The sequence below is a fragment of the Diachasma alloeum genome, unplaced genomic scaffold, assembly GCF_001412515.2.
Source record: "Diachasma alloeum isolate Michigan unplaced genomic scaffold, Dall2.0 Dall_scaffold_00379, whole genome shotgun sequence".
NCBI classification, from domain to species: domain Eukaryota; kingdom Metazoa; phylum Arthropoda; class Insecta; order Hymenoptera; family Braconidae; genus Diachasma; species Diachasma alloeum.
In genome coordinates, this window is record NW_021680518.1 from 894919 (window position 1) to 908512 (window position 13594).

General features: G+C 35.7%; 3 protein-coding genes across 6 annotated transcripts in view; 2 read left to right on the plus strand and 1 right to left on the minus strand.

Annotated features, from left to right (window-relative positions):
• Positions 1–716: 716 nt before the first annotated feature.
• On the plus strand, positions 717–1870 carry LOC107041785 (gem-associated protein 6). The gene is made up of 2 exons (XM_015262521.2): positions 717–1007; positions 1334–1870. The coding sequence occupies exons 1-2, from the start codon at positions 853–855 to the stop codon at positions 1677–1679; spliced, it is 501 nt and encodes a 166-aa protein (XP_015118007.1). The 5' UTR covers positions 717–852; the 3' UTR covers positions 1680–1870.
• Positions 1871–2818: 948 nt separating this feature from the next.
• Positions 2819–10732, minus strand: LOC107041823 (serine palmitoyltransferase 2). 2 transcript variants are annotated; one of them, XM_015262591.1, is made up of 8 exons: positions 10591–10732; positions 10098–10378; positions 9143–9325; positions 8123–8277; positions 7462–7607; positions 6540–6758; positions 6028–6353; positions 2819–4649 (listed from the first exon to the last, which is right to left on the minus strand). In XM_015262591.1, the coding sequence occupies exons 2-8, from the start codon at positions 10221–10223 to the stop codon at positions 4149–4151; spliced, it is 1656 nt and encodes a 551-aa protein (XP_015118077.1). In that variant the 5' UTR covers positions 10224–10378; positions 10591–10732; the 3' UTR covers positions 2819–4148. The 2 variants fall into 2 exon arrangements, with proteins under 2 accessions (XP_015118077.1, XP_015118078.1); XM_015262592.1 differs by lacking the exons at positions 10098–10378; positions 10591–10732 and adding an exon at positions 9411–9470.
• A 140-nt stretch (positions 10733–10872) lies between these two features.
• LOC107041824 (mRNA export factor) overlaps positions 10873–13594 on the plus strand; it is a 5296-nt gene continuing 2574 nt past the window's right edge. The window contains exons 1-3 of one of the 3 annotated variants that reach the window (XM_015262593.2): positions 10873–10964; positions 11167–11474; positions 11936–12181. In XM_015262593.2, the coding sequence (XP_015118079.1) occupies positions 11217–11474; positions 11936–12181 (504 nt within the window). In that variant the 5' untranslated portion in view covers positions 10873–10964; positions 11167–11216. Of the gene's footprint in view, positions 11077–11166; positions 11475–11935; positions 12182–13594 lie in introns of all 3 variants that reach the window. The other 2 variants (XM_015262594.2, XM_015262595.2) reach the window with 2 other exon arrangements.

The window sequence follows — 13594 nt, forward strand, 5'->3', positions numbered from 1 at the left end:
ATTTTTCATGTTGAAAAAAAATTGTTTTGTCCAAAAACTCGCACAAAACGAACTTTTCATCCTTGCACTACCCTCAAGTACGTTTCCCACGGGGTTGAGGATTTTTTATGGGATTTAGGGAGTCCCGAGAAAGATAGGGAAGGATGGGGTAAAATGGACACTTTTGATTTTTGTTTAAATATTCATAACTCAGAAACAGATTTATCAATTGAACTCAGTCTATGCTAATCACAAAGAGGAATCATTGTTCTTTCTATTGGAAAATAAAATTATTCCATTTCATGGGCAATTCAACACGTCATGAACATTTCAAAAAAATTCAAAAGTGTCCATTTTACCCCACCCTCCCCTGTTGCAGTGGGAAGTGTTTGTTTTTTTTGCATTCTTCATGTTGAAAAAATAGTATATTTCGTAACGAGTGCAAAAAAGTGTTTTTTGGCGAGTGGCAGCCGAAAGTGGGTATATCACGAGCCGAAGGCGAGTGATATAATCCCACCAGCTAAAAAACATTTTTTCACGAGTTATGAACAATATTTTTCATCACAATGTGGCGGAAATTGTGCTCCGCGTGCCTAAAAGTTCACTTTTCGTCACAGCGTGATGAAAAAGTACTTTTCCCACGGGGTTGGAAATTTTTTTATGGGATTTTACGGGAAAAAGCAAAATTCAATTCAAATTAAGTTCCAGTGGCTCTTAATTTATTTTCTCCCCCCTTAATTTTTTCAATTGCACAAATTATGAGTGTATTTTTATATTCTAAGAGCGCTGATAACGTTAGGAGGTTGAATCGTTGAGTCGTGCTGTCAGTGGCTGAAAGTGCGTCCGGAAAACCTTTTTCAAGAGCCAGAGAAAATGTCAAATGAAGATGAATCGAAGTATTCTCATAGGATTTATAAGAACGATCCAGTTGAATACAGAAATTACGTCAACAAACGAGTGAAAATCACTGGGAAGGACTCCAGTGTTTACGAGGGTGTTATTTACACTGTGGACCCGGTGTCTGAGAGGTTAGAATATACAATCCACTTCAAAACGCAACAGGAGCCCAACAATTAACCACTGTAACCTAATAACCAAATGAATCATGAATTAATTCGTTACACTATTAAAATTACCAAAATTTGACTAACACCTCCACTAATTCCACGAATATCTCGTGAACTATTGACGCTACGGTGAAATGTCCTGAGACATTTTTTGTGTAGAATTCAATTTCCTACAAAAAATATCTTATGTAATTTTCTTCTAAAATAAATCGTTATCGAGATAATTAGAGATTTAAATGGGAATATAGAGAATTTAAGTTGAGAAATGATTTGATTTCAATTTCCAGTATCATATTGATGAATCCAAAGGAATCTGGTGATTACCAAGCGAAAGTAGTAATCGGAGACTCCGTAAAGTCCATCGAGATCCTCGAGAACTCAGAAGAGAAGCTGCCAGAATTTTTCTCCAGCAGAAAACCTGAAATTTCGATTCCCGAAATCCAGAAGAGGAAAGAAGAACTGATGAGATTATTAATCGAGAGCAGAATTCCAGTTGTTGACGAGGATGACGTCCTGAAGATCCAGGGGGCTGTCTCCATCGAGCCCCCGTACGAGCCCGAGAACTGTCTCTGTGCAAACCCCATCATAATGACCAGACTCCAGGGCATCTTGGCTCAAGTGAAAAACAGGTGATAAAAAACAGAAATCTGGATGTTGTTAGGTTCATTTATTCAATTATGATCATGTTATAATAAATAATCGTATGGAAATACTATAAATCTCTGTTTCATCCTCATTTTTACAAAAATAAACTGTGGGAATGCCAAGTGCTGACGTATGATTTTCAATAACTGGACTTGATTGGAATGAAAATATTTTTTTATGAATAATGAGTAATAATCTTGTGCAGTTATCGTAGAGAATTGTAGAGCGAGAATAATGTCAATTTTGTATTGAAAAAGCTGAGGAATTTTCTGATCGACATAAAATGGAAACAGTTGGAAGTTGAGACAATTTCTTGTGGAAAAATATTCACAAAATAATTTTTCTGAAAAAAAAATGTGATTGTGATTGAAAATTCCTCTAGGCCTTCAACTAATTTGTTCAAAAAAAAATGAATTAGAAAGCAGAATTGATAAGCTCGACGTAATTACTACATGTAATACTTGAGTTACAATTAGATAACGAGACACTGGTAAATCTATTAATGCCCCAATAAGCTTCAACAATATTAGCACTTTTCTCTCGATTACTTTGTACTACAGCATTTGCGCCAAATCTTCAATGCTCGAAGATACTAATGAGCTTGTCAATGCTCTAATGATAATTTCAATTCATCAATAGAATTTCAAAACAGGGAAAATTGATTTATTAACTGAAACGACGGTTTTAGGTATCTAATCAGGGCTAGATACTTCTTAAAGTAGCTCTACCCTTCGGCCAGGGTACGCTGTACTTTTGGATATTTTCAGTTTTTAAATTTTTCAACTTAATTGCATGGAAAAAATTTGAAAGAATTCATACCCAGTCAGTACTATCTAAATTAAATTTCGCAAAATATTGAAATTTTCAAACATTTCCCTCTTATTAATAAATAATAAAACTTGTTTGCAAAACGGTGAATTATTTTTTATGAAGTGTCAAAAAAATTCCTGATTTTTTCACATCTAATGAAAAAAAATTGAGATTTTAATCTTTGATTACAATGGAAATGTTGATTTTCACGTAAGACACTGGGTTGAATCCTGATTTTTAAACATTTCTACTTTGAAAAACCAAAACGATAATTAAATTGAGAAAAAAATTACAATTCCGAATCTAATCGAGTTTTCTGCAATTTTTTTTCAGTTTTCAATAATCTTTGAATTTACCGTAAGGGTAGAGCTACTTTAAAAGAAATATCATTCATTCACTCATGTTCTTAAAAACGAAATGAAAGTGAAAAATCGGTTTTTCAGAAGATGACAATTTTTCCTGTTTTAATGCACTATTTGCTGAATTTTATTCCGTTTTGTGCTCGTTATTTGTCAAGTTCATTATCTCATTATGCTGTGAGGTATATGAAATGTAGTGATTTGTTCCATTGTCCCTTATTTCGAGGGGATGAAGCCTGAAATCCTCAAATTTCCGAACAAATAATTTTTCATTTTTTATCCAATTATTTTTCAAACAAAATAGCGTTCCCTTAATGTTTAATCAACCATTACGTATCGGGATGTTTTTTCTCTCATATTTCAAAGTCGAAATGGCTGTTTGGAAATGAGGAGAATTGATTAGTCTTCGTCCCCTCGATCAAACAATCCATTAGATAACTTATCTACTAATTGCCCTTCCATTATCATTCTGGAGTGAGCCTTGTCCTGAATTAGCATGCATAAAAAACGTAATTATTAAAATGATCATTGAGACGATTGCGTATTTATACTATGATATTTTATACACGAGCTGAAATTAAAATATAGAGAGGCAGTGAATGTACTAGAATTTTTCTACAGTGAAGTGATAAAACTTATTTAATAATTCAGATTTTCGATATTGAAAAAAATGTCGAAGGACTCTCTTAAACAGAAAATTAAGTTTACTAGAAAAAAAGTTTTGTACTTTTACTCTAAATTGCCTCATTCATGAGACAATACCATAATTATGTAGCAAAAAAATTTACTTGAATTTCAAAAGTAAAAAAGAAAAGTAAAAGTTTCATTAATTGTCTGTGACTAAAAATTAAAAAAAATATTTTTTACGTGACATTTTCTCCTGAAAAAAATAGCCATGGTAATTTCTCGCTAAATAAGATCTGGAAAAAACGACTTATTTCCATTCTTATCACTTCACTACTGAGTCGTTCATGAATTATTGATCCTGGCTATCAAAAAAATCAGCACAGTTGTATGTTTAAGGCATTTATCTATGAATGAACTTGATTTTTCGTTGTTATAAACTACACCACTGCCTACATCAAATACCTTTTACCCCGAAGAGATTTAGAGGGAAATGTCGAGAAGCTTTTTTGTATTCAATTTAATTCTCAACAAAAAATGTCTCTAAACATTTCCCCCCACCGACTCCTCCCCACTTCCCTAAATTTCTCCACTTTACCTCTTCACAACTGAATAAATTCCCAAAAATCATTTTCCAATGATGAAAATATCGTCAAAAATTCCCCTATTCTGATTCATCATCAGAGTAATACTCGATGGGGTTAGGGTCCCTCAGCTTTCTCGAGTACTTCAACCCAATGTGATCAGCAAGTTCCTCGACATTCTTGATAACATAATCGAGTTGTTCTTTAGTATGAGCAGCAGATATGCAGAATCTTATTCTCCCAGCCATGAGGGGTGTTGCAGGGAATCCCACCCCCACAGCAGCAATTTTATTCTCCGTGAAGGTGCGCACAACGAGTCCAATCTTCGAGTACAGGTACACCATCATCGGAATAACTGGCGAGTGCTCGTGCCCCAGGACGATGACCCCCATCTGGTGAAGCTTGCGTCGGAAATACCTCGTATTTCTTGCCAATTGTTTCGTACGAATTTTACCAGCATCCGTGCCATCCTCACCCATGATAATTGTCATCGATGTTATAATTTGTTGGGCAATAGGCGGTGACATTGACACCGCGTAGCTGTGGGCATGACTGTGCACTCGTAAATGATTTATGAGGGCCTGGAATGAATAATTTCAACAAGGTATTTTTGGCTTGAGTTGTTGGGCGGTGAATAAGATTGTTGGGGAAGAAAGAACTAGGGCTGATATTGTAATAGAAATTGAAGGAGGAGGTATAGAAGAAAGTTGCTGGGGTTTTTTGGGATTATCTGGGGATCCACGCGAAATAGAAGAATTTTCATGAGGAACTTTTTTGTGTGGAATTTCGAGAGCTACAAAAAAGGTTCAACGAAAATTTTTGTATCTCCAAGGGATCGCGGGATATTGATGAAAAACTGATGGGTGTCTTTGAAAGGGGAATTCAATTTTTGTAATATTGATTTTTCCTAACATTTACACCGGTAAATCATTTATGAGTCTGGAATCGATAATTTCAACACTTTCAAGGAACACTTCTGGTTTAAATTGCTGAGAATTGCAAAAGCTTGTGGGGGAATAAAGAACTGAAACTTATATTGTAATAAAAATGAAGCAAATGGAAATAAAAAAGCAGTTGTCGGGGATTTCAATTTTTTAACATTCGTTTTGACGAATATCACGAGATCCATGAGAGATAGACAAATTTTCATACGAAACTTTTTTTAGCCCTTGATTTTCTCTACAAAAAAGGTCTTCACAAAAATTTTGCTATCCCTCGCGAATTCTGAAATATTTGTAGAAAACTCTTCTAAAAATCTACTATCAATCACTTATTTAATGAAAAATGTTAATTTAGTTTTGAATATCTGGGGATCCACGGGAGATAGAACAATTTTCATGAGGAACTTTTTTGTGCGGAATTTCGAGAGCTACAAAAAAGGTTCAACGAAAATTTTTGTATCTCCAAGGGATCGCGGGATATTGATGAAAAACTGATGGATGTCTTTGAAAGGGGAATTCCATTATTGTAATATTGATTTTTCTTAACATTTACACCGGTAAATCATTTATGAGCGTCTGGAATCGATAGTTTCAACACTTTCAAGGAACACATCTGGTTTAAATTGCTGAGAATTGCAAAAGATTGTGGGGAAATAAAGAACTGAAACTTATATTGTAACAAAAATGAAGCAAATGGAAATAGAAAAGCAGTTGTCGGGGATTTCAATTTTTTAACATTCGTTTTGACGAATATCACGAGATCCATGAGAGATAGACAAATTTTCATACGACACTTTTTTTAGCCCTTGATTTTCTCTACAAAAAAGGTCTTCACAAAAATTTTGCTATCCCTCGCGAATTCTGAAATATTTGCGGAAAACTCTTCTAAAAATCTACTATCAATCACTTATTTAATGAAAAGTGTTAATTTAGTTTTGAAAAATCCCAGGAAAAAAAATTTCTGCCGTCTTGAGTGGAATGTCTCACGTTTTCCTGAATTTTCAATTGAAGAAATTACCTTGGAGCCAGCAATGTAACCCCCAGCCGAGCCGAAGCTCTTGGTGAAGGTTCCCATGAGGATGTCAATCTCCTTAGGGTCAACTCCATAGTAATCACATATTCCTCTCCCATTCTTCCCCATGGCCCCAGTGCTGTGAGCCTCGTCCAGGTACAGATATGCCTTGTATTTCTTCTTCAACTCTATCATCTCTGGGAGGTGAACCACAGAGCCTTCCATCGAGTAGATTCCCTCGACTACGATGACGATTTTTTTCCAGGGTTCGCCAGTATTCGGTTGGCCCTTGGCGATTGCCTCCCTCAGGCATTCTTCGAGGTGTTGAACGTCTGTAATAAATTTAACAAATTAATCAACGCGGGTACATTCGCTTGAACATTCGTCAAGTCATCAAATTACGAATTGATTCAATGTATGGATTCATAATTTAATAAATGAATTGATAATTTGACGAATGAGCTGTCAATTTGATGAAGGCATTGACGATTTAATTAATTGAATGATAATTTCATTACCATTGTGACCAAAAACTCTGGTGACAGCTTTTGACAGTCTCAATCCAAGAATTAATGACGCATGATTCTTAATGTCACTCAGTACAAGACACCCTGATGTTACTAGAGACGGTAGATTCAGCGCATTCGTTGCAAAACCCATGCCAAATACAATGGCATCCTCAACTTGCAGAAATCTGGCAGTCAGACGTTCCAATTCTAAATGTATTGGCATGGTTCCTGAATTTTTCAATAAAATTTATATGTTAATTAAGGCGTTGAAGGTGATTTTGCAATTATCTCGACGATCGTTAAGTCAACGATTGACGGGCGAAATTAATGTTGAATTAATTTAACGATTTGTAGAATTGACAATTTATGAAATTATTTAAATATCTTCTCAGTTGAAAAAAAATTTGTAATATTTTTTCGTAAAATCAATTGTTAACGAGATGATTACATCATCAAACAGACATTCAGTGACGTTTTTCTTAAATGCACCTGTCGTTAAGATGATTGCATAATTAAAAAGGCGTTAAGTTCTCTTTGGAAATAAAAAAATTGAACTTTTGGTGGCATTTATCTCATTATTTAGTGCTTGAGGGCAGTTAGAAGAAAATGTGAAGATATTTTGTAGAAAATTTCCTCAACTACAAAAAATCGTTTATTATTCTCTCCTACACTGATTCAATTCCATGAAAATTATATAAATGACTCGAAAAGTTTGATATTATATTCATAGAACGAAACATTTTTTTTAATTGTGGAATTATCTGTTGAAAAAAATGAAATGTCAAATGTTTAATGTTTAGGAGAAAATGTCATTTTTCGTCGAGAATTGTCTCGACTGCAAGAAAAATGTCTCGCCATTTTCTCATAAATCCAATCATCATCGAGATCATTGCACCGATAAATGAAAACAATAAACGAATGTTTTTATTACCGAGTTCCAGACGTGTGCTGCAGGTAGAGAGTCCATACTTCTTGACAGCCTCGATGCTCTGATCAGCACAGGGCCCAGTGGCTTCAGCAAATCCCAAGTAATTATAAGACCCTAGATTGATGCAGGGGGTCTCAGTCCCAGTGAATCTGACGAAAGAAAAAATAATCACCTGCATTCAGAAGTTCATCAATTGATGACTGAGGTAATTGATCAAAAGACTGAGTTAGATTGTTGGAACAAATTGAAGTTTCATGGATGACCAGTAATTTTGGGGAGAGTGACATGGAATTTGACTTGGGGGGCAAGAATCATGAACTGATTTTACTGAAAATTGCGTGAAATTCCAAATTCTTGAGCAGCAGGAAGATGAGAATTCCCAAAATTACTCGGATTTTCACTCAAAACGTTAGTATTCAGTTTCAGCCTACTTGAATTGTCAATCAACTAAAAATTCAATACAATATTTACCTAGAATTTCATTTTCATTGATTTTATTGAAAAATTGACCTAAAATTCACAGTTTTCATTGATTTTCCCATAAAATTTGGAATTTTCAGTGACGATATAATGTGACAAAAATAGTCAACAGTCTAGATATTTAATTGAATGTTTCGCACCGTCTCTATATGGTTTAGTGAAAGGAGGACTCGATAATACTTACTGGAATGTCCAACCGTGGTCGTGAGTAACTCTATCCTTCAGGGTGACCATAGCCCCTGGAACTGAGCATATAGGTCGATTCCAACAGTCCCTGACTCTTCTGTAAACGTATCTCAAGTAGAATGTGTCGAAGGCATCGTAAAGTGGAGGATAACCCTTGAAAAAAAAATGTTGAGTAAAATTAAATCAAATTGAAAAGGTGAAATGATAAATTCAATCTTCATTTAATTTAATTAAAGCCCGGGTGTACTATCTATGAATGTTATCTGGATTTTTTTCATCTTTCGTAATCCAAAATTGTCAATCGAGTGGTACATCATGTAGAAATTCCCAAAAATTGTGATAGAATGATTTAAAAAAATAGAAAAAATTCTTAACTTTTTCAAAGAGTGTTTTTAATTGGGATTCAGAATGAGTTGAAAAAAGTGGAAATTACAAATATCTGATTCGACGTGGCAAATTATCTATTAGCTGTCATTTTCCCTGAACACTAACTCCTCATGGGAAGTGACAGCTACGTATCTCAATTTTCAAAACAATGATATGTAGTCATCTGCCATTTTTATGTGATAAAAGTGTAATTAAAAAATTCTCCAAAATATTACAACTTTTTTCAAAGAGTTTTTTCCGTAATAAATGTCTCTGACAGGCCGCCATTTGTCACCCTAAATCAGATACATTTTTCAATTTCTTGTTATTCAACTTATTCTGTATATAAATTAAAAATGCTCTTTGAAAAAATTAAGAATTTCTTCTACTTTTTTTTGATTATTCATTCTTAATTTTTCAAAACTTCTGCATGATGCACGACTCAATTGACAATTTCAGATGACGAAAGATGAAAAAAAAACATCGAGATAACGTTAGAAAGATAGTACATCCGGGCCTTAATTTAATTAAAAAATCTCTTGATAAATCTCTTGAACTGCCTCTTCTGGAAGACTTTAGCAAAATAATCTCTGGTGTCTCGAATGAGAAAAATGTTTTGAAATGTTCTACCTTAGGAATGTGAAGACAATACCTTTCTGTTCTGCTCCTTGGCCACTTGCGGTGTGAACAACAGCTTATTGATGATCCCCAGGAGCATGAGAATGTAAAAACCGAGGTGAGTTAGGGCGATAGTAATTAGTGACGGTTCTTCGAATGATTCTCCCGAACGCTGAGGCTCCTCTTTTCGTTTTTTCGTTCTGCTGCAGCCGTCCATCTGACCACATTAATAATGTATTCTATTATTTACTCATTTGGAGATAACTGGAGATAACTCAATGTGATAACATTAACAATTGTACCAACAAATGGCCCTAAAGTGATCAAGGACATTAGTTGAATCCATAAATGTACAAATTCAGAGATTAAATGCAAAAATCTGAGTTTTCAGCTCTGTCCGTTGATTAACAATTATAATAAGAATGAAATCGTTGGCTTATTATGACTAAACACTCGCCTCAAGCTCTTATCACACGCGTTACCTCATATCTGAGATATTTTTGCATGAATCATCCGCTGAAAACGTGAATTATCCCGCGAATTCTACGCGTCTGATGATGTGCCAAAAATTTTTGCAGAGCTCTTTGCAAATATTTATCAAACTAATAGAGTTATCGAAAAACATCATAAGGATTTTTTGTAGGAAATTGAATTCCCGACAAAAACTGTCTTTTGATATTTTTCCGTATTTCCACTCATTCCCGATATAATTGGGAAGTAACAAGAGATGATACCAAATGTGAGTGAAACATCGCGCCCTGAGTTTTTCGCAAATATCCGCTCAACTATTGGATTTATCAAAAAACATCGTAAGACTGGGGGTTTTTTTGCGGGAAATTTAATTCCCCGCAAAAATGATTTGTGATATTTTCCCGTATCTCCACGCATTCCCGAGATAATTCTCGAATTACCCAAAAACTAAAATCCCCAACAATCAAATTTCCTCGAAAACCTCTGAAAAACAATTTTCCAACAAAGCCCTGACTGACCTTGATATGTCCATTGCTCTTGCTCATCGAGTGTCCATTCACCCTCTTCTCCCCCATCTCCACCTCGATGCGATCCCTCTGGATCACCTCCTCCTGGGTAGAGCCGACACTCTGTCCGAATGCCATCTCACCATCAATCAGTCGAAATCCTCCTCTTCCTCTTCTCAATTACAGTCAATTGATAAACGAGGGTCAATTCGGTTCAACAGAGACAATTCTTAAAAGCCTCCAGAGTACCTCAAACCCCTAGACAACCACCCCTCCATCCATTTGAAGATCCCCTTGAATGAAACGAAACAGACTTAGGGGAGAATCTATAAAACGACTTTTATCATCTTCAGTATCTCTGGATCGGCAGAGTGAATTTCAAATTTTTTTCTTTCATTACAGAGATATTTTTTCAGACTTGAAAATGAGCCCCGACTTATCACAATCGCATCATTTGCTCAGGAGGTATTGACGATTTAAGGTCAGTTCGTCAATTTTCCCTCACCTACGAAAATATTTTCCACTGATGTTTCTTCACTTTTCGATCCGGATTAATTTTTCCGAGTATGGTTTACTCGATCGTAACCAACTCTCTGACTCGTGGTTGTTGTCCGGCACCAAATCGAGGAAAACGAGTGTTAAACCGGGACAACTGAACCTGCAGTGACCATTCCAACGCCTGCGCACGGCTGATCCAATCTTATCGAGCACTTTACTTTCTTTTTGTCGAAACGACCCCCCCCCCCCCCCCCNACGACCCCCCTCCCCTCCATTTCACAATATTTCACATAAATGCGCAACTTCGTGGGGCTGAAAACATGTTTGAAACGCTTCCAGAGTGAATAAAGGCGGAAAACCCGGAGTCCAGTGATTTTTACAGTAATTTGTTAATTCTATCAAAGGTTTCTACATAAACCTTCATTTGTTTCCAGTAACTCGTACAATTTATTCCCTTCCTTATTATTTTTGTGAGACAACAATATATCAACTAGTACTTGTCGTTCAAGCGTGTTTTGAACGTTTTAACCTCATAAAAACCGAAGAACAAGATCCAATTGTTCGTTTATTCAATCGATTGCAGGTGAAACAAGGATCGTTGGAATAATTTATTGAGAACAACAGGAAAAAGAGATGTTCAACCAGACAAGCACATTGGGAGCTGTTGCCCCAAGCAATGCCAACCCCATGAAGGATTTTGAAGTGGTTTCACCACCAGACGATTCGATATCGAGTCTAGCTTTCAGTCCAGCATCGATCCCCCAGAATTTTCTTGTCGCTGGGTCATGGGACTGCAACGTCAGGTGCTGGGAGGTTGAACAATCTGGGAAGACTGTTCCTAAGTCCATGCAGACACTAGGGGGACCGGTTTTAGACGTTTGTTGGCACGATGTAAGCCTCTAAAATCCTTCAACACTTTTTGTTTCCTTAATTCATCGAAAATATTGAATGACTGATTCATTTTTATGATGATTCATTCATTTATTCATTCATGCATGCATTGAAACAATTATTGAACTAATCAATTTTTAAAATAATTATTACAGTAGCGAAGTGGTAAAACGGTTTAAGTCGACTTGTCTCCCAGTTGAGTTTTTGGGAAATATTTCCGAATCTAAGGGAGATAGCCAAATTTTCGTAATTATATTTATTGTAGCTCTCGAACGGCTCTACAAAAAAGGTTATAACAAAAATTTTGCTATCTGCCGTAGATTCCGAGATATTCAGTGAAAACTAGTCTCTTTAAATAAAAAAAAAAGACTTGAACCGTTTTACCACTTTGTTACTGATTTTTCACTCCTTCAGTCATTCATGAATGACATACTTCATTAATTTGTTGATGCATTGTGCAGGATGGAACCAAAGTATTCATGGCATCCTGCGACAAAATGGTAAAATGCTGGGATTTAGCATCAAATCAGAGTGTCCAAGTAGCTCAACACGAGGCACCAGTTAAAACGTGTCACTGGGTCAAGGGATCAAACTACTCATGTCTGATGACTGGCTCCTGGGATAAGACACTCAAATTCTGGGACACCAGGAGTCCAAATCCACTGTTGACGATTAATCTGCCAGAACGATGCTACTGTGCTGATGTTGTAAGTATCAAGTCAATTGTCTCTTCAATTCTCCTCTATTATTAAAAATCTCTTGACGCTTGCCCCCCAAACCCACGTATTCGCATGAATGTCAATGCAGTAATTCATACGGAATATTTCAATTTTATCACTTCATCAATAAATCAGATTCTATACTGAGAGAAAAACGACAGAGTTCTCGAACAAGTCTTGCGTGTGCCAAGAAAATAGTTTTTTGAAAATTATCAAAAAAGGATTTTTTTGTGCCAAACATGCAGAGAGTGCGCCGGAATGAAAAATTTTTGTCGCAAAAATAGATTTGGTAGTTAAAAAAAATGCATTCTCTGTACACGCAAGACATGTTATTTCTAGCACTACTCCCTCGTTATTCGATACTCCCATACGTATTTTGCTCCCGAAAAATCGTTGTCTTATGCGAAACAAGGGATAGTAGTTTTTCATTTCGGCTGTCTAATAATCACAGACAACAAATGAACCCTTAAGGGTGCCAAGTGAATTTGGCGATGACCTTGACAATTGACATTCACCAACAAAGTTATAATTTTTTAAATTAATAGTATTAGACAGATGGTGAACATCGGTGACAATTTTAAAATTTTAGAACTTATGGATATCGAGAAATTAAATGAACGAAATCAGTCTTATACACGGCCTCTTATGGAGTTTTGATTAAATTGAACGTTTCAACCCCCTAGGAACTCAAGAAAAATTTGAAAAAATTTGAAGATATGGGGAATGATGTGTTCAATGTGATGGCGACAAAAAACAATGGGGTACCGGGGTGAATAAGAGAGATATTTCAACCCGCCGTACCCATTTGATCCCATGCTTTCTCGAGGTTCGTCACGCGAAATAGAGGATTTTCCGCATTTATTTTCTCGACGTCTAGATCCGGTTGCGGGTTTGAAATTTCGTCGGATGGATGAATACATATTTCTCCAATGATGGAGGGAAAGAAAAAATTTTTTTTGAATCTTTTTTCAAATTCACTTGGCACCCTTAATTGAAACAATGATAATGATATGATAGCAATCGTGTAATTTAGGGATAAAATATTTGTTGATAAATTTTCCTCTATATGAGATATTTTCATCCTGAAAAGGCACCGTCTGGTGTGAATTATCCNGAACAAGTTTTGCTTGTGCCAAGAAAATAGTTTTTTGAAAATTATCAAAAAAGGATTTTTTTGTGCCAAACATGCAGAGAGTGCGCCGGAATGAAAAATTTTTGTCGCAAAAATAGATTTGGTAGTTAAAAAAAAATGCATTCTCTGTACACGCAAGACATGTTATTTCTAGCACTACTCCCTCGTTATTCGATACTCCCATACGTATTTTGCTCCCGAAAAATCGTTGTCTTATGCGAAACAAGGGATAGTAGTTTTTCATTTCGGCTGTCTAATAATCACAGACA

Excerpts from the sequence above, each read along its gene's own strand:
- LOC107041823 (XM_015262591.1), bottom strand. The coding sequence starts at position 10,223 with ATGGCATTCGGACAGAGTGTCGGCTCTACCCAGGAGGAGGTGATCCAG. Across the intron at positions 6,759-7,461 it reads CAGCACACGTCTGGAACTCG|GAACCATGCCAATACATTTA; the intron begins GTAATAAAAACA and ends TGAAAAATTCAG. Across the intron at positions 4,650-6,027 it reads GTTACATTGCTGGCTCCAAG|GCCCTCATAAATCATTTACG; the intron begins GTAATTTCTTCA and ends TATTCATTCCAG.
- LOC107041785 (XM_015262521.2), top strand. The coding sequence starts at position 853 with ATGTCAAATGAAGATGAATCGAAGTATTCTCATAGGATTTATAAGAAC. Across the intron at positions 1,008-1,333 it reads GTGGACCCGGTGTCTGAGAG|TATCATATTGATGAATCCAA; the intron begins GTTAGAATATAC and ends TTCAATTTCCAG.